The sequence below is a fragment of the Argiope bruennichi genome, chromosome X2, assembly GCF_947563725.1.
Source record: "Argiope bruennichi chromosome X2, qqArgBrue1.1, whole genome shotgun sequence".
In the NCBI taxonomy this organism is placed as follows: domain Eukaryota; kingdom Metazoa; phylum Arthropoda; class Arachnida; order Araneae; family Araneidae; genus Argiope; species Argiope bruennichi.
In genome coordinates this window covers 113,334,713-113,360,161 of record NC_079163.1, presented here as the reverse complement: position 1 = coordinate 113,360,161, position 25,449 = coordinate 113,334,713, and the positions used below count along the sequence as shown (strand labels likewise).

At 27.9% G+C, this 25,449-nt stretch overlaps 1 protein-coding gene across 2 annotated transcripts in view; it reads right to left on the bottom strand.

The window, feature by feature from the left end:
* Positions 1-14,056: 14,056 nt before the first annotated feature.
* LOC129960097 (probable nuclear hormone receptor HR3) overlaps positions 14,057-25,449 on the bottom strand; it is a 121,046-nt gene continuing 109,653 nt past the window's right edge. For both annotated transcript variants that reach the window (XM_056073207.1, XM_056073208.1), the window contains 6 exons: positions 22,486-22,709; positions 21,731-21,852; positions 21,248-21,380; positions 19,265-19,372; positions 18,383-18,499; positions 14,057-16,793 (listed from right to left, as the gene is read on the bottom strand). In XM_056073207.1, the coding sequence (XP_055929182.1) occupies positions 16,531-16,793; positions 18,383-18,499; positions 19,265-19,372; positions 21,248-21,380; positions 21,731-21,852; positions 22,486-22,709 (967 nt within the window). In that variant the 3' untranslated portion in view covers positions 14,057-16,530. The remainder of the gene's footprint in view (positions 16,794-18,382; positions 18,500-19,264; positions 19,373-21,247; positions 21,381-21,730; positions 21,853-22,485; positions 22,710-25,449) is intronic.

The window sequence follows — 25,449 nt, the reverse complement described above, 5'->3', positions numbered from 1 at the left end:
TCAACATCTGTTGGAAATTTTGACGGTTATTATATTTCTTCTATATTTCGGATAGAAAAAAATATATAAGAAAAATTATTGGAATTTAAAACAGTAAATATAATTATTTCCACCATTTTGATATTGTTGTCTTTACATTTTTAGAAAGAAATTTTATATCACTCTATTAGAACTTGTATGAAATTCTTACCTATTTCTTGAACTAATGTCTTATAGTTTCGGCGATTTAGTATCACATATAACTTCTCCAAAGACACTATTATTACCTTTCTATACAACTGCGATCACATAATTTTTGATTTACCAAAAACTGACGTGCTACATTAAAAAAGAAAATCCGTATCACTTCCAAAAATTAAAAAGAAATATTTTTGTCGAAATGATTACATTGCCGAAAAAGAAATATTTTATAAAATGATTAGGAAAATTATCGGTACCGCAGTCACTGTCGCAGTTTCTCCTCCTAATAACATATATGAGAAAGGCAATACATTTTTTTAATAAATTTGAATAACTTTAAAATATGTAGATTCATAAGGCAAAGACAATGTAACTCGAAAATATAATCAATAAAAGCAGTTTTTAAAAACACAATTATTTCAGGTATTAAAAATTAGATTTTTTATTTAGATCATTTTCTATATTTTAATCATTAATTTATAACTCATTATTATAATTATTATAAATTTTTGAAATAATTTTTTTTCTAATCCTCTATCAGTTGGCGTCAACAATAGTAATGAAAATTAAATTAAATTAATTAATTAATTGATTATTACTTTCTAAAAATGCTACATTACTGCTATGCGTCGTCAGCAAGGATTGTCACAAGAGCATAAAATTTCAAAACGCTTGCAATCAAGATAAGAGTAAAAAATTTATTACGAAATTACAAACATGGCAAAAATAAAAGTAAATAAAAGTGTTTTTAAAAATATGTTTTACATGAAGATGCATCACTGGATTTTGTGTTAATTACGAGTTTCGAAATTTCATGATAATCTGAAAAGTCCATGAAAGCAAGTACTATCTTCAAAATTTCATCTCTTTAAAACATATCTGTTTATGGGTTTATGGATCACAAACCTTATTTAAATAATTTACAGCAAGTTATTAAAAGATATGAATTATTTCTTAATTAATTAGTTTTTAATTATGCTAAATTAAATTTGAATTTTTAATTATGCTAAATTAAATTTGAATTTTTAATTATGCTAAATTAAATTTGAATTTTTAATTATTGTAAATTAAATTTGAATTTTTAATTATGCTAAATTAAATCTTTTATTTTTAATATAGTTTGTCAAAACTTGATTATTCTTTTTGACATTATTTGAATTAGGCATTTGCAAAATCCTTTTGTTACTTATTTTATAATTATTCAAAAGTCTTGCTATTTTCTTCTTGCATACATGCAGGGATTATTGTTCTTGTATTACCAGTATTCTTATGTTAATGAAGTGATTTTTATTTCGTTTATATTTATTTAGTTAGTTAATAAGCTCTTTAGCATTTCTTAAACATGGAGACATATTCATGAGTCCCAAGAAGAGACTCATTAATATGTCTCCATATTTCAAAAAGACTTTGGCAGTTAGAATTTCAATCAACTTTTTTAATGTAACAAAGCAAAAATAAATCAATGTATCTTATTGAACTAAAACTTTTTAGTCAAAATATTATTAATAGATATATTTAAATGTATTTATTTTTATTTATCATTAACTAATACTCCATTTTTTTTACACATATGAACATTGATAGACTGGAATTCGTCATTTGTGTTTCATAAATAGAATCGCAGTGTGTTTTGTATACTACCAAAATCTGGGTCCGAATGGGAAAAACTACAAAAGCCTTGCTCTACAAAAATATTCATTTCGAAGAGAAATTATTGTAGACGGAAAAAACTTAAATATCGATATTTTGACGAAATCACTGATTTAAATCTTCTTGAGTTTGAATTTTTTCAGATTTTTCTGGAAAATTCATGTAACATTTTTTTAATCATGTATATCTGTCGGTATGTGTGTTAACACAATAACTCAAAAACATATATATAGAAAAGTAAAATTTGGTGTAAAATCTTAATTTCGAATTTTTGGAATTTCATCAAAATTTGGGTGACATCTATGTCTATCTCTCCATGTATGTGAGACCACAGTAACTCAAAATTGCAACAAAACTAGACGAACGAAATCTCATATAAGATATTTAACTGTAGCTGTATTTTGTAAGTTTTGTAGTGAATCGCAAGATGTACTGTTTAAAAATGCATACTTTATCATTGTTATTGTTGTATCAAAATGTCATTAGTCAAAAACCATGCATAGAAAGAAAAAGACATTTCGATATAACTGCTAAATCTACTAGCGACATGTAACATTTTGCAATAATATACAACAGTCACATATCATAAGCTACAATTTGAAAGCAGATGTGGCTTATCTAAGCTGTTGTTCTTCATAATTAAAATATTTTGATATATTTCGCCTATTGTCATATAAGAGTGATGGTGTAATGAAAGTAAACACTGAGAAAATCATTTTGTGAAATATATGCCAGAAGCTCACTCCCTTTTACTTTTTTTTTTCTGCTCAGCTAAAACAGAAATTTTTAAAAAAGAATCTTCTCTTTCAGATGGACCCCCTCTCCGGCGCTGTAATCATCGAAAGTGTATCATCTCCATCGACGACAGTACGGGGGATCCCTCCCCCTTAGAAAACTCTTCAAAGGTTAATTTTGACCTCATTTTTTCTCCAAATTTGTTCCCTCACTTCTCCGGATGTGGTCCAATGTTTTCGATAGAATATAATTCACTCCGAGTATATAAATGCGAATAGATGCTATAAAAAATGTCTGAAGCTTAGTAACATGTGAAAACCTCATGCGTAGTGTTGCAATAAATCTCCTCGAATCCTCGGGCACTTTTGATATTTTTGCGAAGAAGAGAAAAGCTATGTCATAAATCAAGGAAGAACTTGAAGGAGGGTTGATGTCATAAACCAACTTGCCCTACTTAAATGGTGATTATTTAATAAGAATTTCGTTTACCAATTAGATTTTGACGTGTGCTATTCCTTTGTGACATTGCTTTATGACAACATTTTTTAACGGAATCCAGTGATCAAGCTTTTGTAACGAGTATAGCATAATGTATCACTTTAAAAAATCAGATCTACGCACTATAATTTTTTATATGTTCTGAAAAGTTGGAATTAAATTGATTATCATATTTTGATGCTTATTAATTATTTATCATCATTGAGCAAACAAATCATTAACAGCGATAATTCATAACATTTATGATCCAATTTTAATGTCATTAATAACTCAAGAACTTATTTCATTTACTTTATTCATGTATTAATACTGCACTGTATTTTAAAAGTTTGGATTAGAAATGATGAGGTTTTATTTTTTTAAAATTAACAACAACTTCTTGATGCTTTCAAAATATAGACATTTTTTTTTTTTACAAAAAGATCTCGAAAGCATCCGAATTCGCCTTTTTTTTTTTTTTTTTTTTTTCCTTTTTAAGTACATAATATTTTAAATAATTCACTGCAATTGTTGTCCAAGATCGTCATATGAGAAATGAATGTTCGCCTTTCGAACATATAAATTGAAATTAAATGATTCTAAGATGCCATAACTGGGTAAAAAAAAAATTCCACATATTTGAGAGAAGGACATCACATTCCCGAAAGAGATGCCATCTAATGAGAACAAAAATGCAAACAATTAATATGACTTGAATAAGACTAATTATCTGGGTTTTTTTTTTATTTTGTTCACAATCTAGTCGCCTTGGGCGACCAGCTGTTTCACCATATATATATATATATATATGGTGAACACCATAGCTCCACTAAATAAAAAATAAATTTAAAAAAAAACTGAGATGTTAAGAGACTAAAAGTCATTTCTGAAGTCTCGCTAAATTATCTGGCGTCTTGAATCGAAAGATAAATAAAATCTGTTTTCATATATGAATAGAATATTTCGTCTCTGTGTTGAGTCCACCAGATGGCTTCATAGCCACTTCTTTTTCTTAGAAATACTCAACAGAGCGCACCTAATTATTATACAGGTAACAAACAATACAGTTTAATCTCTGCTCACCATTTGGAATGGCATTGGAGTCCCTCACAACTTTAACTGCAGTTATCCGACGGTTTCTTTATTCTTATTATCCCTATAGAAGGATTTTTATTTGGAGAAATTTTGACGGGCAGATCAAAATTATAACATCTATCCGATTTCATAAAGTTTTTCACAATCATGCACTAACATTTTTAGCAATTCTAAACTAACAGGCAACATCTCTAATTAAACGATCTTCTAATTTGCAACACAGGCAAAATCGTCTATATGTGCTGTTCGATTCATATCGTGATAGAACAAGAGAAAAACCTTAAATTAAGGGCATAACGCATAAATTATTTTTTTATACATTGCCCTACTTCACTTATTATCTTCTAGTGTAGCTTACAGTCCTGTCACGTGGTTCCAAATATTTACATATTCATCAGCCAATAAGTGAAACCTATTTGCCATTTAAGGGTAATAATATGAGTTTCTTCTGTTCATTCATATTTTATTTTTGTAAACTAAAATTAGAATTTTTGGCCTACTCTTTGATTTTTGGACAATGGTGTATTTTTCCCTAAGCGTAAATAACTATCAACTAACTAAATTTCTTCTCTATTTCTTTCTTTGAAATGTTTTAATTCTAGTAAATATAACCTTCAAACTGAAAATTTTGTCAATTTTTGTAACTACTTTTAAATTTAAAACCATTTAGAGAAAGGTTTAATAAGTGGATATGGAATTCCTCACTAAACACGAAATCGGAAGAATATTGCTGAAATATTCAACTTCTTTAATTGATGCAATAAATTATCACGTATATATATATTCTCCCCCTTTCTTTCAACGGCCTACATTTGAAGAAGATAATCCACACAGCTATACATTTATGACTTAGATATGCCGAACTGATTCCGTTTCAACATCAATAAAAATCAGCAATAGATTTTTATCTATATTTTTTTCATCCGCGATCTATAAAGTAAAGGTATTTTAAAAATAATAATGATGAACAACCCGGGGCTAAAATATGAAGATTACCCCTATCGCTATTATGTATAGAATGAAAACCCATAAAATAATTTTCGGAATCATAAAACCTATCTCAGTTTCAGTTTGAGCCAATTTTAAATTTTGATAGCTTTCTCTTGTTTTGTTCATTTTTGTTACATTTTATTCGTCGTTAATTGTAAAAGTAAAAGAGATCATAAAATGTGTCTTTCAGTGTTTAAATGAATTGGTTATGACATTATTCTTCGAATTCCAAACGAAATGCGTAGGCTGATTAAGATTAGTGACATGAATCTTTTAATAAGCAATAAAACTTAAGAAAAAACATCTAATACATTTTAGCCTTTTTTTCTATTAACTATAGGTCCTAGCGCAGTCTGGTATAATAATGTATTGGTGAAAACCCACTTATATTTCTTCTATCAAATTGATAGATATCTTAAATCGAAACGCATCTTTGTTTATTTTTAATTGATCTGTTCTTAATTGTTGGTCAGGGAATCGCTTAGAATAATACTGTAGCGGTGAAAAATCCCTACACTTTCTGCTTTCAGACTCTGTAAAGTCTGTTCTATTAAAATTTGCAGAAAATATATTTTAAATAAAATTTATAAGTTTGTTTACTTTTAATTCATCTTTATTTAGCTGTCAGTCATGGGATCGCCCAGAACAAAACTGTACTGATGCAAACTCACTGCACATTCTGCCTTCAGGTTCTAGAATGTCTCTTTATTAAATAATGCATAATCAATATTTTATATCGAGTTTATATCCTTGTTTACCTTTAATTCAACTTTACTTAACTGTAAGAAATAAGATCGTCTAGAACAATAATGAAAATATGAAAACTCGCTAGACCTTTTGCTTTCAAATTCTCTAATGTCTGTTTCATTAAAATTTGCGGGAAAGATATTTTAAGTCGAATTTATACTTCTGTTTGATTTAAATTCATTCTTGAGATTCTATTTGTTTTTAATTTTTGATGACATGACCTAATTTTTTAAATTTATTTATTGGCAGTGGAAGATTGTAAGAAGGTCTGATCCGTGATAATATTGAAAGAAACGAAGCGATGTTCGTGGAAATCAAATCATAGCAGCAAGACTATTTGAAGAATATTGTGTTTATATGTCAGATATGTAAACAGATATTTTTAAACATAACCACAATGAAGTCACATCATCCCACTCGAATGCATACACAGTTAGTTCAATAATCTGGAAGCCACAGCAACAGTGGCGGGAACAATGGTTGAGCCCTAAGGACCATCTCTCATTATGATACAACCCCTCTCGTAGGAGGTACATCCCGTCATCGGCAGGAGTTAGCTAACCTCACAACCGTAACGATGCTCACAAAAGTGGCTAGAACCAATCACCATACCGGAAGCTTCCCAGCCTCATATCTGAAGTGCCCCTCGTAGGAAGTTTAAACTTATATAAACACGCCTAAACAATGCGCTATTACAACAATTAGTTTTTGAAGAAAAGTGTGCAAAAACGTGAAATGAATCAGTAAGTGGAACAGCAGATTTGAATGTGATTATGAAATTAATTGGTGGAGGGCGATAGAGACAATTCATAAACGTCTCCGTTGATTCCAGTTTGTGTATAAACTGGATGTTATTGAAGTCAATGTTATTAATGAAAAACTCAAATTATTATAAAGATTCAGGTTAATATGTGATTAAGAAAAGAATTAAAAAAAGAAATTTTTTATTATTTTTTGAATGTTTTTAGTCATTTATTTTAACCTCGGTAAAGGATACAAAAATGCAATAACTAATGTAATTAATAAAGCGCTATCATTAGATCAAAAGCTTTTATATATATATATATATATATATATATATATTACAACAATGGCAGCAGAGCCACCCTACGAACATACTTAAAAGGAAAATGAAATTAGTCTAAATAATCTATTCATTATCTGAATATAATGAAAATGAAACAATATATAATTAAAATTTAATTTGGCTCACGAAAAAGACATTGGATTTGATTTAGATGCCGGAAGGTACCATTGGAATTTTATGAAATTGTATGTAGTGTTTTATTAACGGTGGTACTTATGCATGAAAATAAAATCATCTACAACAATAATATAAAAATGAGAGTCATAAAAACAAAATCTGAATAGAGAAGCAAGAATAGTCTCACTACAACTTTCCACTCACACATTTCTTAAGAGAGGAAAATAAAATTGGAGTTAAAACTCTCTCTCTCTCCCTCTTTTTTTTTTTTTTTTTCTCAAGACAATCTACCACGACCATCGAAATTATATAAAATTGCATTTGCTAGTTTTTAGTGGTAGTAATTGTCTTTGTTTGAAAATAAAAGCTTTCTATAGTAACAATAAAGTAGTGAAAATAAATTCTGAACAAAGAAAGAAAAATAATTTTGGAAAGGTACTTCACAGACTTTTCCATTCTCAAAGCTTTTTCAAGCAGAAAAACGAAATTATAGGCACTTATTTTTGTTCAAAATAATCTGTTAAAACTCCAAAATAATAGCAATCAAATAGTTCATTTAAATTAATAATGTTTCCATTTTCCATAATTAATTGGTAATTTTTAAAGATACGTTTAGAGTCCAGATGATTTTCATAATTACATATACTGCAGATTTTGAATAGACATGAAAACTTTAGCCACTTCCAAAATTGTTCTTAGCAATAACAATAGGACTTGCAGCTGCAAATGAAGAAAATTTTCTGTAAGAAAATTTGTCAAATGTCTATCTTTAAAGAGCGAATTGCATGAGAACTGATTCACAAGAATCATTTGCAGCATTTTATATTTGTAATGATTTATTTACCGGTTATTATAGTGAATGTGAAAACATCTCTTTTCAAAACGATATTTGGTATGGAATTAAGAAAATATGTTGAAGTTAATAGCTATTGAAATAAGTTGAAACCAACTGCATAACGGTTAGGCAATAAATAAGCTGAATTTAAATTAAAAAGAGAAAAGACAAAAATGCTGTGAATCCCTTTTATGATAGGCCCCTTAGTTTCAACTTCCAGTCACCAAAAATATCACATCACTAAGATTGAAATTCTTTTCATAAAGAAGTATCTGACTGTATTCAAACGTGACTAAAGAAATTAATTCGCATTTGTATAAAAGAATAAATTGAAATATGTAAAATCCATAATAATGTAGAATGGAAATATGAAAAATATTGTTGTAACTTTGTTGGCTGTGATGTTTCGATTAGATCGGAAGTTTTATATCATTATTCGCTTAATGCCTCATCTTCCCTGGCAAAACATTAGAATAATTTCGTGATGTAATCTGTAATAGAAATAACGAAAGTAGTAAATACCTTGCCTGGAAAGAGATTTAAAACCGCTATCACAAGTAAAATCTGGAGAATGTTTGATTTGGAAAGCAAAGGATTATGATATGAACAAATTGGAAATTTTTAATACAAATCACAATATTTCGTTTTTGTCTTTGTGAGTGCATAAAAGTAAAAAAATTGAAAAATGTAATGACAGTCTTTTTTTATTATTATTATTATCTTATTTAAAGAAAACATAAATAGATTAAATGATTTTTCGATGAAACGTTCAATTTCCTCTTTAGAAGTGCACCATACTAATCTTTTGTTGTTGTTTTTTAAATAGCTGACGTGTTTTGTCTAGTTTGACTTACGTACTCATTTATAGACATCTAAATAATTAATTTCTTGCTAATGAGTAATTTTAAATTTTTATAAAATAAAAAAAATGACTTTCCAAAGATGTGTTTTTTCATCTGAGGGTATTTAAAACAATATATCACAAAAATTGCTGAATTGTTAAATGATAAATTGTTGAATCATACCTGAACAATATGACACAAAGGTGGTTTCTACTTTCAGATCTGTGAATTCTAATTAGGTTTTACAGTATATTTTGGACGAAGCTTTATTTCAAATAAATTTTACTTCGTCTTTAGATTTCGGATGTTGTTATAATGTTTTTAAATATAAGCTTAAAAATATCGCAGATTCTATTTTATTTTTATCTTTGCTGACAAGTTGAAAAAATGAATCAAATTAATGTCAAATTTTTTGTTTACTTCGCATTTAAAATTATCAAGAAGATGCTCCTTTGATAAAGTTAGATTTTTAAATGTATAAAATAAGCAGCACAAAAGTATTGCTCAGTGCATTTAAGATATGCCTCAATATTTACAATATTCTATAATATCGTTAAATTATCGCAACGATACCCTAGAGTAAATGATATTAGGGAAATGTATTTTTTACAAACAACAACAAAAAAAATTATAATGAAATTTTTTTATAACTCTTTAAATGTCAATAGATGGTAGCACTATCGCGACAAAATTTTACCCCACTCAATCTTCATGCACTCAAGCATAGATAAATAAATCTACACGTGCAGCCATCTTGTGTTCAAAATAATAAATTTTACAATTAACCTCCATTTAAATATTAAATAAGTCTGTGACTAATTTTCCCCCCATCTTTTACTATACATATGCCAAATACTTTTACTATATCGAATACTTTATAAATATGAATGAATTTTATTTAAGTATTGACTTTTTCAACTTCAAAACACTAGAAACAATTTTCAATTTAGAATTATAAATACTGCAATATTCTTTGACTTTTTATACGAAATTTTTACTTTCTCTCTATTTTTTTTATAATTACTTGCGCCACGATTTTTATTTAAGAGTAGGCACTATTTTGTTTTATTTTGCAGTTTGAAAGACATTTTATTACAATATGTCTTGTTAAATTTTAATAATTAATGCAAAATGGTTTTTATTTCAAGCGCAGTTTTTACGGTTTTCATTTTCTTTCTTTTTATAATTATATGAGCAATGATATTTATTTAAGAATAATGTTTCGTGTTATTTTACAATATGAATAACATTATAACCGAGTACAAGATCGATCCTTTCTTTTTTTTTTTTTTCCTTTTTTTATAAAATGATTTTTTTATTTATTTCAGGTGCAGTTTTTATGTCTTCCGCAGTAAATTGGTTATACGAGCGAGGTTCATTAAATATCAGATTACTTAAATCGAAAATATTACTATGTGTGATTTTGGCAATATAAATGCTAATCAAAAGGTGGACACTAAAAATAGTGTTTTATGATTTAGCAAACAGAGCGTTAACAAAAAATACTTTAAATCATTTGTTAGTTATTTCTTTTAAAAGTTATATTGCGTATATTTTCTTTCCTGCACAATTATTATTTTTTTTTTAATTTAGCATCATTCAAGATTCATTACAATAATTAGAATGGAATACTTTCAGATTTGATTTAATTTGGCTTATCTACGACGATGAAAAAATTTACATAGTTAAAATTTTCTATAGTTATTGTAATTCTCTTCAAATAAAACTCGTTTCTTTCTGGTGAACACCATTTTATTTTCGGGCACATTTTTTTTTGTGCCTCTTCAGGTAGACTGTTACAGATTAGGACACCTCTCACAATTGGTGCCACGTCTAGGTCACAGAATCGTTCTTACACACCAAACGTTTTGATATAATAACAATTAACAAAAACTTCTTACTCAACAGATACGCCATCTATCGGCGTGAAACTGTAACAGTTATTATATTATTAATTAAAAATGTGATTCTTCAACATTCAAGTTTAGATTATTACACCATTTTTTTTATCACAAAAAAATTTGGAAAGAAATTAATCTACTTCTTTCCGCGCGTATTTAAGATTAAATTAAAAGATACATGCTTTATAAACCAACCTTCTTACCCCTAAATTTTGTTAAAACATCTAATAATGACGTGTATAAATAAGTATTAACCACCGAAAAAATAAAATGATTTAATTACTTTTATTGACTTTTTTTGTATTGATGATGATAAATGTTTACTTTTTCATTCATCATGTGATTTCCTTTCGAAAATAGTCATCAGAAAGAAAACAGATTTTTCTAGCTCAAAAATAATTCCCTTATGAAAAGAAAGGGTGGATATTTGCCCTTCCCCATTTATTTATTAAGACTATAAATTGATTTGAACGCGCGTTGTCGCTTATTTGAATTTAGCAATCTAGAATTTCTTAGAGCAACCCAAAGTGAATTGTAGAAGAATTGACGCATTGTTTAAAATACTTTTAACATTTTTTTTTTCTTCCAAAACTGTTATAATCCAACAATAGTTTGCACTTAGCTTGATAATGGAAATTTTACTTTTTCATTGAAAGTACTGCTCGACAACAAGATACCTTAAGGAAACAGAAAAAATTAAACACTGTAGGTTATACTAAAAAGATAAGAAAATTCTGTCTGCTTATTATTTAAATGATTGAAAGCGAGTTAGTTAAATTATTAAAATGTTTCCGATTTCAATTCCAGATCATAGACTAAAACACTGTGTTTTAAAAAAAATACATACTATGTGTCTTAAAATTCTTATGTAGAATTAATGGATTTGCTAACGAATGGATGGATCAAAGTAGATCTTCTTGATGGTATGATGATCCAGGAGACCATGATTGTTTGACTCGGATTAGTCTTTTTGAATTATCAACAGGGAACTTTTACACGATGTTATTGGGTGGGGACTACTTTTTGAGAACCTGCATTCACATCCGCATGGCTTCTGTTGGGATTCTGCATATTTTCAGAACTGCATATTCAATAGTCTTTCATTTTGTAAGAAATTTTCTAGAGATTGAAGTAAAATATAATAAAATTTCATGTAGAGACCTATAATTTTAACGTTTTTCTTGGAAAAATTTTAAACTAATGTTTTTTTGTCATCACAGGGTCGATATTTATGTCCTTTAAACTAATATCTCAAACATCCCGTACTACTGTACTTCTGCAAAATTTTTCAGAGGTTAAGAAAATTGCATCTTAAATATCTGAGCATAGGCTAAGAATCGGGAATTTTAAATATGAAAAAAAGTATGGTTAAAGTTTTATTGCTTTAATCATTTCAGTAAGGGTCCAGTATGATTGTTCCAAATAACATTCCTTCTACTTAAAAATAAGCTTTGGCTACTAGATGAAAAAAAGTGGCGAAAAAGGAGGTTTTCTCTTTTTCCTTAATTATTCGAAAATGACATATTCAGTCCTAAAAATGGTTTACAAAAAATGTGTAGGTATAAATTCTAATTAAAATGAATATTAAAATTATAAAGTTAGCTGTAGAATATGAGTATTAGTTCTTATTACATTGTTTTGATTCTGATTTTTCCAGTTTTCCAAAAATTTTCAAACAGACCGTCTAAACAGTTTGCACTTTTATTTATTTCTTGTTAAGAAAATAGAAAAATATTCTTGTATTTATTCTATCTGATTTTGGAAAAGTAGTTGAATAAATGGTGCAATGTCATGCTCAAAACTTGAACATTCCAACGTAGTTCCCACACTGCCGATACACGACAAAATCTTGAATGTATATGTGTTTTCACAATTTGCAGAAATATGATTTGTGCTTACAATCTTCATCAGGCCATATGACAGCAACATAGCATGAAAAAACGCAATATGCAAACAAGCGACTCGTAGCAGCTCAAGCTCCACGCATCTAATTATAAATTCCTTCTCGTTATGAATTCTCAATTCTCTTTGCATACGCATTAGTGGATATCTGTGTTTAAAAGTTCGTAATCTCAGTTCTAACATATAAATTCTTTGTCTAAATATTTTTACATATATTTAGAAATTTATTGATCACTGCAGTCCTAAATTTTTCCATTTTCTTCAAAAATCATCACACGTCATGTTTTGTGAGATAACGCAACATCCAATTTTTAAATGTCTCCCCTCCTTTTTTTTTTTTTTTTTTTTGTATCTTTTCCCAATTATTCCTGCAAAAGGACAAATTCATCACAACATCTAAGATAATATCACCCCGCTTTGACTTTCCCACAGTTTACAGCATTTTTTTTTTTTTTTACTCAGATAAAATTTAAATACTACTTAATGCACATGATTTCCCTCGCTCTGTGTTTCTCCCCCTTGAAAATAATAAAAGCGAAATAAGGCTATAATTTAAAACAGTGAGAACTAAAGATATTGCTAGAGACGCTAAAGTATTTTATCAATTCAAATTTCGGTATAATAATTTTTTACATCACAAAGATTTATGAAATGTTTGCTCTTGTTGCTGTTATATTTACGTACAAAGATATTGCAAAACAATTTTCGAAGGTAAGCGCAAAATTAATATTTTTAGGGCTTTGAAGAAATACAGAGTACTCTAGAATATATTTTATTTAAAGACTTCCAGGGAAGATTAAAAATTTGATAAGAATGGCTATTCGAATGGTTTAATTATGGCAATGAATTCTGTCTTGAAGAACCATGCCCAAGATTTTATTTAAAAAAATAACATAAAATATCTTTAATGACTTTCTTTGGGTTTATTGAAGGAAACATCAAATTAAAGCAGAAAAGCTTTTTTATTCTATTTTAAATGTTGCAGAAATTTTTTGTACTAAATCTTATAATAATTACGATATTTATCATCATTTCTAAAATGATAACTTTGAAACTCTACAAATTCCAATCTTTTGATTGCAGAAAATAATGAATATTCCTTAGTGTATGCAATGAAAAATCGTGGCTTATATTTATTTAATTCGCTTTGTCTTTTCCACATTAAGCGTTTACCTTACCTTATTTTATAGTTTTAAAAAGTCATAGTGGTTTTTATAGTGTATTTGTTTTTGTTTTTTTAATAATCAGCCTTTTTAACCCGAGTTTGAATTATTAGCATATTTAATGTTAAATATCTCATTTAATAGCAATTATCCAACTAATATGTGTGATTTTATAATATACCTTCTTCCAACATATAAATCAAATTATTTTCTTCTAAATTATATCATGAAACACTATAAACATGAAAAGAAACGACAAAAACCTTAACACACAAATAAAGAACTCGGTACTTTAGATAAAAACAAATATAGTTTTTATTCAATAAATTTGTGCTACTTATTTAGAAGCTTATTTAGCATATTTCACAGCACTTACTGTTATTAATTCCATAAGAACTTACAGCTATATACACAGTATTTTGCTTGTTCAAGCAAAACATCATCAGGAACAATAACATCAAGATAGCCGTAGCGCTCTTGAAATTACAGAAAACAAAATTGAAATTCAGAGAAAAACTCAATAGGAATTCAGAAAAAACATGAACAATTTTATCTTTCTACATGAGTTTTACAACACAACATTAAAATGTAACAGCACATCTTTAAGTAGACAAAGTAATTTATGTACATATTAATTACAACCACTCTTCAAAATTTCAAATTTATTGAACAAAGTGCATTCTTTATTAATTATTCAAAGATAATTAAAACCCTTTCCTGAAAATCTTGAGATTTCTTTCCACAGGAGAAACATTTCATAAAATAACTTTACATTTCTTCAGCCACCAATAATAACATTTACATAACATAATTGCAAAACCTGATGAAATAAACAAATCTATAAAATAGAAACAATAGAAATAAATTTTTAAAATTCATCAACGGGTGTTGAGAACAATTAATATGTAGCAAAGTATATTATCATCTGTATTCCATACTACTAAGAATATTTCAAAATTCATTACTTTCTATTTCGATAAACAAGTGAATGCTAAATATATTAGCACCAATTAAAGGGCAGGAAAACAGTAATACTGATTACTAACTACTAGTTCTTCTAAAAGTTCTTTTGTTGTTACAAAGTTGCTTACATTATTATTTAGATACATTTTTTTTTATTAAAAATGGTAAATGCAATTTCATCAATTTAGAAATAAATGCTTTTCAATTAAACTTTTCTTTTTTGCTGGAATCAATTTTTGTATTACAAAAGATTCACTTACAAAATAACATTAATATATTATGTCCTTTACGTTCTTTATAAATTCAATGCGAAGATTTCAAGTAGTTAGTAAACATATATCTAATATCCATTACAATATAACACAAACAACATTAATTAGTCATTTTGAAATACGTCGATACCACGAATACACATATTTTATATTTCATTTAATAGTTTCAAAAATACTTATATGCCTTAACACAGAGTCAATAAAAAATGAATTTACACATCAATACACTAATTTAAACGCATTTAGCATCTGTTAAACCAGCATTAACATAAATGAATCACCAAGAGCTTCATATTAAAATGCTTCTGCATGCTTCTAATTTATTTCATTTACAGCTACAATTTACAAAATGCTAGAAAATTCTAGAGGCACTATAAATTTGCAACATTTGATTTTAAAAACTTGAACATCCTCTTGTGCATTTCATTAAAAATACCAATATATAGCTTTAAAAACTTTAATGTGGCAACTATATTTTAACGGCTTCTCACTATCTTGTTAAGTATGCAATAAATCATAGAATGATGTAATTAATATCAGATGTGATGCCTAATAGCATGTAACTATGGAGCATATGTTGCAAACAGTTTGATGTGCTACATTTACAGGACAGAATTTTCACAATGTTATTTTTAATCTCTCTTAATGGCGATACTCCCTGGCGATTTTGGAATCAGCCAGACATGTCAGATTTAGTTATAATATGAAAAGTCAAAACGGAAAACAAAAACATGCAAAAATGTGAACCATTAAAAAATTGACATATATGGTAAAATAGATGCTTGCTATATAAATAAATAATAATATCCTATTAATGAGTCAATAAAATATTAATGATACAGGCAGTTTTACAGCTACTAATTTTCAATGTTTGTACATTGTTTGTTCTGTATCCATAATGATCCCTTTGTACAATGAAGCCTTAACCGTAATATACCATAGAAACTTTCAAGGGAGAAACACATTTGCTGTAAGAGTTCGACACATATCACATTTAATACCGGCAATTTTTAACACCTGCATGCAAAACATTTCATCACTTCAGTTTGCCTTGCAGGAAATCAACAATGAAGTACACGATCCATTAAATATTAACAGTTCAAATAAAACAAAAGTTAATAATCCATTACCAGAATACTGCTGAAGAATAATCTAACAACCAGACAAAAATTACAAATACATGCGAGAAAAGCCCGAACAACATCAGCCATTCATCCACAGTCAAAGATCAAGATCAGTAAAAGAAAATTCTAACTCAACAAAAGAGATTTCAATAATCATTGCTTTCTCTTGTATTTCATTAATCAATTAATTTTAAATTAGTTTGCTTATAATCGAAAGGAGCTGGTTAGATTTAAAATTCGAATACCTTAACACTGTATTCAGACTATGAAAAGATTTAACATCATCCTTAGTAATAAAACAAGCAACTAAAGTTACCACCAAAAACATTCAAACTATTCATTCAGTTTCCTATCAAAACCTGTTAATGAATGCAAACTACAGAAATATCTAGTGATACATTTGAAACTTTCGTTGTGTATATTTTTCTTTTTATTCCACTGCAACTACTTTTACTGGATCTCTCCTGAGAATAGTTCTTTGTGAAGAGCTGGAAAGTCAAGATGAGGTGCTGTTCGGCGAAGTTTGGCCAAAGCTTCCATGTGAAGAATGTTAAGTTCTCGTAACGCAGGTATTCTAGCCAGAAGTGTCTCACAAACTGTAATGTCTCCTTTGAATGGAAGCTTATGTGTGCGGTCGAGTTCCTGACGGAGAGCCTTCAGAGTGGCATTACTTAAACGCTGGATTTCAGCCAGTCCTTTTAATCCTTGCCGATCTTGAAAAAGATTTGCAAAAAAGGAAATTATGTAATAAATATCGATGAAGAGGATGCAAAGTTGTATTAAAACTGAATTGCAAGATTTTATTTGAGAATTAGGAATAAATCTAAGTCAGTCTAAACCTATTCAAAAGCTTAAATAAAAGAAGAAAATAAGAACATTGAAGTATTTCTGATTGCCAAATATTTCTAGAAAATTTTTAATTAAAGATAATTGCATAGTGAAATTAGATCAGCGCAAATAAAGCAGTCTTCACACACAAAAAATAAAAATAAAACCTGATATTAAATACAAAAATAATAAATATTAAATGTTTATCATCTAGCATAAAAAAAAGAAACTTTGAATTTTGCATTCAAAACTCTTAATCAAAGCATATTTAAAAAATGTTAATTGGCATTTTACCTTAAATATAAAAGATTTTTTAAAGAAATTCGTCGAGTATAACTAATTAATTAATAGGCAGTTTAACGTATAAACGAGAAAAAGCTATTCACTTATAAATCAAACTGCTCAGTTTTGTTTTTGGTACTTACTTTTAATTATACTTACTTTCGGGCCCATTCCTCTAGGAAAGTTAAGTTTAAAAAACGATTCTTAAGAAAGAGAGGATAGTCTTTAAAATGAAAGACAAAATTAAACATACTAATACTAAAGAAAGAAACACATATCTCCAAACGACTCAGTAACAAGTTTCTCTTGAAATGATTTTTTTTTTATTAATATATGTTTTCTAAACAATAGCTCGCAAAAAATACTTTTAATAGAAGAAAACAATAGAAAATTAATCCTGACAATTAATCATGCAATTCAAACAAAATAAATGACTATTCGGGACATTATATTTAATGTAAATAAAGTCATAAATACTAACCGTTCTTTCTAAAGATATACTTTACTCCTTTAAACTAGCAATTACTGCCTTCGGGTGCTCAGGGATCTCTGCCCTCAGAAGCTACTGCAACCCCCCCCCCTCCTTTCCGTTGTAACGCGGACACGACATCATCAAACTAGCAACTGCTTTTTTGAATTATGACAAGTACACCAAACTAACATCAATAAAGGACATATCTTTAAATTTAAAAGATTCTGACTGCAGTTGCAAGAAAGTTATTTATTTATTTTTTTCTTTCTGTACTGCTAAACATGATTTAAACTTTTGTCCCGCTGAATCCTTCTCGAAACCATTGAGCCATTGGGTAAAGTACTACCACAATTTCATCTTTGAAAATTGTTTACTTCTTAACGAAAACAAATGATTTAAATAATTTACTTTGAAAAAAATATTGAGCACACACTTTAAGTTATAAATCATATACTTAAAACTGGAAATTATTAAATGTTTCTTTAATCCCGTAATTTAGCTATCAAACAATATTAAAATAAATTTCAGGGATTTTTAATATTGTTTCAAAGCAGAAAAAACGTGTTTCAGTTCATTTTTTTTTTCAGCTTTTTAACATACGGAATTCATAATAATAATTTTATCACTATTCAATAAAGCACAATTAAGCCGTAATCATTTAACATACTAACATTATTTTCACAACTAATAAATAAAAATCTCAAACAAAGATCATATTACCTGGAGAGAGAAGTACATAAGCAGAGTAGAGTGCCAATTCTGTGTCTGTCAACTTCACTTCAGCAATACTTCGTGCAAAAGCAAAGGCGTTATTCACCAGTTTTACTTCTGTTGTATCTATTGAATGAAATTAAGTTACTGAAGAGATATGATTTAAGTATTTGAGCATTTTATGTATTTCTAGCTAGTAGACAAGCTCCAGAAAAATAACAAAATTAAGTTCCAATCAAATACTAATCTCCCTATCATTTTTGTAACAGTTCAGTCGAAAATTAAGCATCATTCATCTTACTCCAAACTTTGAGCTCTTGTTGAAAATGTTCTTTTGAAATTTCAACACCTTTTTTGGATTTAAATAAGCATCCAATTACCCAAATACGACTATAGTGTTTAAGACATAATTATTATATTTCACAAGCATTGAGTCACCCAAAACTAACATGTTGAATTTCGATGATTTAAAGTTTTAATTTACTATAATATCCCAAATATTCAGATAAAATAATATTAAATATGGAAAGAATGTTCTATGCTATAATTGTGAAATTTTTTTTGAATCACGTGAGATGCTTATATGTAGAAATATATGAACAATAAAGTTTAATTTTTGATAATTAATTAAAATTATTAACGCTGTAAAAAAAATGCAAAAGCTAATTTCTTTGCGGCTTTCTTTCCATTCGACTAATTATAATATTTGAAAGAAAATACATTGATAAAAATAAATGTATTATGAAGCTAACAAGCATTTCGCTTTTGTAAGAAATTATCAGAAAATCGGAGTTTATTTTATGTTGCAAAATTATTAAAAGAGTATCAAAATTTTATAGTAAAAAATATGTAAAAAAATAAATAATAAATAATATACAAGAAAATACAAACCTGAAGTACTAAATGCTTCCACCGGTAGTAAGCTTTCACCATATAAAACTGACCTTGAAGCTAAATCATAATACCTACTCATACGTATTATACTTAGCTCAAAACCACCTGAAAGAACAATACTCAAACAGTGTGAAATATGAAAACGTAAACAAAATAATAATATTTTTGGAATTTGTTCCTCATATAAAAGCGAAAATTGAAAGTGCCATTTGCAAGCGTAATTACAGGTATTATAAAATATAATATTCTGCTTATGCTTCAGAAACAGTAGAGCAATACAATACATAATTTTTAAATAATATTCTTCAGGAAACATTCAGTGATACAAAATTATAATCGTTTATCTAATCATATTGTGAGATTTCACTACAGAGCAGGACTTAAAGCTAATAAAGAAAAATCACAAGATTCAAAATATAGAAAATGGTAGGAATCACAATTTTCAATACCAAAGCAGATTCTTTTCCCATTTATTTTATCCACTGTAAGTCCAGAGGTATCAATGAAAAAGGGATAGTTTTTTAACTTCCAGCAATTCTCATATTTGTTTTTATTTTTTCTCACATTTAAAACAATCGGCAGAAGAGATCGATTCAAGTTCATTTAAGATAAATGGCTTGAATTGTTAATTCTTTATAGTAGCCCACAATTAATTTTAATTTTCTAGAAATCCAGTATCGTTGGGAAGAAATTATTAAGCAAAATCTATACAGCTATTTATTTATATTTTTAATTATTCTTCAGATGTTTTTCAAAGTAGCACTTTAGGCCATATTCATCGATAACTAAAACAATAACAACTAAGTAATATTCAGAATATATTACGTCTGTTCCTAGTTGGGGTTTTAGAAAATCAGTTTTTGCGCTCTTGCATATGAGTATTATACATCAAATCTAAATACATAAGCACACAATGAGATTTGCAAGTAATTACAACAAAAAGTTTTGATCCAACCGTCTCAGTACTTTTAAATTAGGGATTTCTAAAAATCGAAGATATGATAATATTATAGGAGAAAACAACTTCCCAAAATGTTTATAAGTCAAAAGAAACATAATCTGGAAGTATCTAAAAATATAGAATCGTTGAAAAGAAAATTTGAAAAATGCTTCATTTACTTTAATCACCATAACAGTAATTAAGCTTAAAAAGTACTTTACAAAATCTTTAAATTGCTTGCTGGCATTCGATTTTAAGAATGGTAGTTCAGTGAATTCATGCCTAATCATACTGCATAAATGCATAATTCAGAATTTATTGAAGCAAAAATATTTAGCATACCTCATTTCTTTCAGAATTTAACCTGTACGGCTAAACTATAAGCGAATTTTGCAAGATGAGATTTATATTTTGATTATGCAGTTGACAATTTTGTAAGAGCAACAGATCGATTTTAATGTGTTCTACCACAATAAAGTACAACACTTATAAGAACAATTTTCAAAGTAAATTAACTCTCTTGTAATGTTTTATACTCATTGTCCATTTATGTTGAATTTCCAAACTTAATACACTCTGAATCTTCTATGCTTACGACAGTTTGACCTAAGGTCTGCAATATATATATATCAATATAAATGCATTATAAATTAAGAAGAAAGTGACAATGTAATAATTTGTAATATAATATATAAGCCAAAATTTAATTCAACATTCTCTCAAATGAGGTTTCTGAAAAATTCTAAGCACTAAAACTAAAAAAATATCTTAAATTAACATACATTATAATTTCATATCAAAGTATTAGAATGCTTCTTTCGCCCTTTTGGTCATTATGCTCAACAGAAAATTAATCATAACTAAAATTCTACCATTTATTTATATTATTATTTAAATTCTACCATTTATTTATTATTATTTCTGATAAATCCGTACAAATTTGTAAAAAGTTTTATCTGTTTAGAAAGAAACAAATCTAAAAAGGCTATTTGATGATTCTAACAAAGAAAAAATAAATAAATTGAAAAGCTGAAACTTGCCTGATTTTAGAAGAACAATTTGGTCATCTTGGGACAGTTTCATGAATCCAGGGACCATTTTAGCAAATTCAATAATTTGTTGAATAATGGCTGTTAATCTTGAAGCGCAGTCTAACCATAAATGCTCGTGAGCCTGAAAAAAAAAATTTCTGTCATTAAATCACAAGAAGATATGTAAGATGACGGTAAACAGTTATGAAAGAACGTTTTAGAATGGCAAGAAAATCAAAAATTATGGAGAAAACTACTCATCAAAACTTAAATAAACACTAAATTCACAAATAAAAAAAATTAAAATGCTATATGCATTTTAAATTCTTTGAAATATTTCCATACTTATTATTTATGAAAATGAAATATCACATATTCAAAGGGAAAAAAAATCAGATAAATATTTTTTCATATTAAAAAACAACAACAACGCTATAATGAATATACAAATAATAATTAAATGTTGAAATAAAATTAAATAAATGTTTTTACCAGGCTCTTATAATATAGAATTCTTGAAACGTCTTGTGGTCTTCTGATAAATTCTTGTATTTGCTCTGAAGTGTACAGGCATGTTCTCATATAGGCTTCTGAGATCGTTCTTGCTAGCAAATCTGAAAATGAAGAATGCAATTAAATTTTGTCCTGCGGAACTTCGCATGAAAACTCGTTAAAATAAATAGTTATTTGTACCATGAAAATCTTCTATGCTGTACTAAATTCCGCCACAAATTCAACAAATAAAATAATAAATTTTTATTTATTTGAAATTTGATAAATTATTTATATGAAATTCAATAATGTTCCAATTCATTTATCATGATTAAAAAATTGACCAGTTAAATTAGTAAAACTGTTTCTAAGTAACATTACATTCCAAAAATAATCTATTTTAATCTAAGAAAAATGAACATTTGAAAGCGTTGCCATCTTTGTAAAACTCAAATATTATAGTTCTTTGATTAGCGCATGTTCCGTATTGGAAAATAAAAAATACTTATCAGAGTTTTAAACAGTAAAAAAATCTTCTTGAAAAAATTTCCAAGAAGAATTGTTGCATATTTTGTACAGAAATGTCTATAAAAATAAGAAATGAAATATTTTGATAAGAAATGAAAGCATTTCATATTCGGTAAATTAATATTTTTTTAAATGGAGAGAATTATGTCAGAATCAAAAAATTCCTTCCGATAAAAAAAATAATAAAACATACTTAAGAGATAATAGAAATGTCTTGAGAATTTTACCTATGTGTGTAGAATTCGAATTTGCAACCGGCGGGCCTGATGAAGGTACAATCGTAGACAATAGACTGCTTGTGTCAGGTATAGGTTCTAATAACTGACGAGGATCAAATGTTGTGCTGTCTACAAAGTCTGTACTAGAGAGATCAAACGTCAGGCCTTGATTACTATTGTAGTTGTTGTAGCCATTTGGAGTATATGCGTTCATGTCACCATTGTAATTATACCTATAAAATAAAAAACGAATAAGAACTAAGCAATTCATCGCTCATTTCATAGTGAATTAAGAAATATTTTCAAAATCTGGTGATGAAAAAGAAAAATTTGAACCATCAGAAAAAATACAATTTTCTGCTTTATTCTGAAATGATTTTACTACAGTTTGCTCGTAAATGATCAGCAAACTGCAATGTGGCTATTAAAAACATTTTACCTCAAAGGAAAAAAGAAGGGAAAGCTGAATTTCATTTATTGCTTTTTTAATTCATTTACCATTTAGGAAATAGAATCTAATTTTTTGCTCTTAATTTTTTTTTTTTTTTGATAAATGGCAAACTAACATACAGAAATTTGGAAATGGCAATCAGAATTACCATTTTTGAAAATTATTTCATAATAATAAGTAATTTATCTATTGGCTTCGAAGTGAAGAAATATAAAAGGTATGAATTTTATTCTCGCCCCCAAAAATGCATTTGAAAAATCATGCTTATTACCTTCAAATGTTGTAAAAAATTCTTTATCTTTCTGAACAAGTGGAAAATAAGTGTATAGAATAAATAAATAAATAAAATGTATTTAAAACATGATGTTCCCTTATTTTTAATTTAAAGCAAGGAAAATGGCATTTCTCAACCGACTTCGTTGCGTTTATTAATTAAATCCTTCATTTCTTCTGCTGTATTTAAAAGATATGATACGGAAAAGCCAACGAATTTCATGAAAATAAATATAATATTTGCTTACTTTTAATGCTGCGAAGCACGACATTATTAAATAAAGAAACTAATTTCGTTTCGAAAATTAAAGTTGCTCCTTTTCATCTACAATGTAGATTTGAACACCTGTTTGAATTTCACCTCTCCCTCATCTCTGCATATTAGTTGGAGCGATAGCAAACACAAACAACAATATGTTATTAGAGTCCTGCAATGCTAGCGGAAACCTCTTATTTGAATTATTTCCACAAGTAAAAGAATATTGATGTGAATTTTTGTCCAAAAAATGTCATTTTCTTCTTTTGGCTATGTCTTCTGATGTCATAATTTCAGAAATTGCGATCAAATAAATATATATTTCAAGCGTTTTGTTTTTAGTATTAATGTGCACAAGGTGTTCTTGTACTAAATCGAAAACGCTCAGCAATTTCGTAACTGTCTCCCCCTCCCCCCTTTTTTCCGTTTGTATTGTTATCGAGATATGAATGCTCACTCCCCGTTTGCCGCCGGGTGTTGCTGTAATCGATTTCACCATGTCACTTTACTCTACTTAGGTACAAAGTTTCTGCCAATACTTGTCCCACAAAAGTTGTGAAGTAAATGTGGGAAAGAAGGACTTTAGTGGACCCCCTACACACATTATATTTTCAAAAGAGAGGGTCGGTGTGCCAAATATTGAAATCTGCAAAGTTTTTTTCGAATTTTGGCGTAATGCTTAAAGTTTTCCCCATTTATTTTAGGTATGATCTCAAATTCCTGAGGCAAAGTTAATGGTTATGCGTAACTAAAAATTTTAAAACAATGTTTAGGTTGAAAAGTTTCACGTCATCTTCGATATTTGTATAAAATACTTTAAAAGCACTTTCACTAATAGAGCTTCGCATCATTTCTACTTTATCACATTAACAGTGTGGCTTCTTTATCTGATTTCCTACTGAGCTTTAAAAGCAAGACTATGGAATTTTATCATCCAATAATTTGTGTTTTCTAGACCAATTTCACTGGTTTGCTCACTTCCTTACTTCTAGTAAATTTTTATTTGGGGTGTATAACAAAAATACTGTGCTTTCTCTAATATAATGTACAAATATTTTTTCATACACTCAACACTTTTCATACACTTTTTCATTTTACTTAAAGTTGTGATTTTAAATTGCTGTAAATTGCGAATTAAAAGTCAGAATAACAAGTGTTTTCATCAGAAAACATTCTAAGCAATGGAATTTTATTTGTTGAGTTTTCGAGTCACCATAAAAAAAATTCACAAAGAAAAAGCTGCTTTTAAATAAAGGGAAATATTTCATACGAAACTTTAAAACTCAAAAATGTTATCGACAAAGTAACAGTCTGCTAGAGAAAAATTACTATTTCATTGTAAAAATCAAAAGCACATAGGAACAATCATAACATTCTTAGTTACATCATGAAAAAAATCATCAAACAAGAAAACTGTGACTCTCCAAATAAATGTTCAATATGCTGCCCATCGTTTATTAAATAACTGTTTTCTTTTCTTCACTATTGACAATTCCATTCTTTCTTATTCATATCAAGTTTCAGGTCTCTCAAGTCAGTGGGTCTTAATTCACAGCGTTTTAAAATCGCAACTTTATCAAGACAACCCCGTACATAACAACTATATCAAACAACTTCAAGGAAAATAAATCAATTGAATTTCAACATTTTACTTTGCTTTTTATAGTTTTTGATACAGAATGGAAGAGCTAAACAGATTATTAAGAAGATTTATTTACATCAGGAATTTTAACATTCAATTGAAAAATATTAAGCAATCGTTTGAATTCAAAAAGAAATATTTGCGCTGTAGGGCATTTATATTTTTATATGTGGCGTGTAAATGCTATCCAGATAACGAAAGCTAATTTACGTCAAGAATCTTAGCATTCAACTGAAACATGATATAAATTTATTTTTATACTTTTTCTTATATTATTCTTATTAATATTCTTATTTATTATATTATTCTTATAATCTTATTTATTCTTATTAATATTCTTATTTATTATAT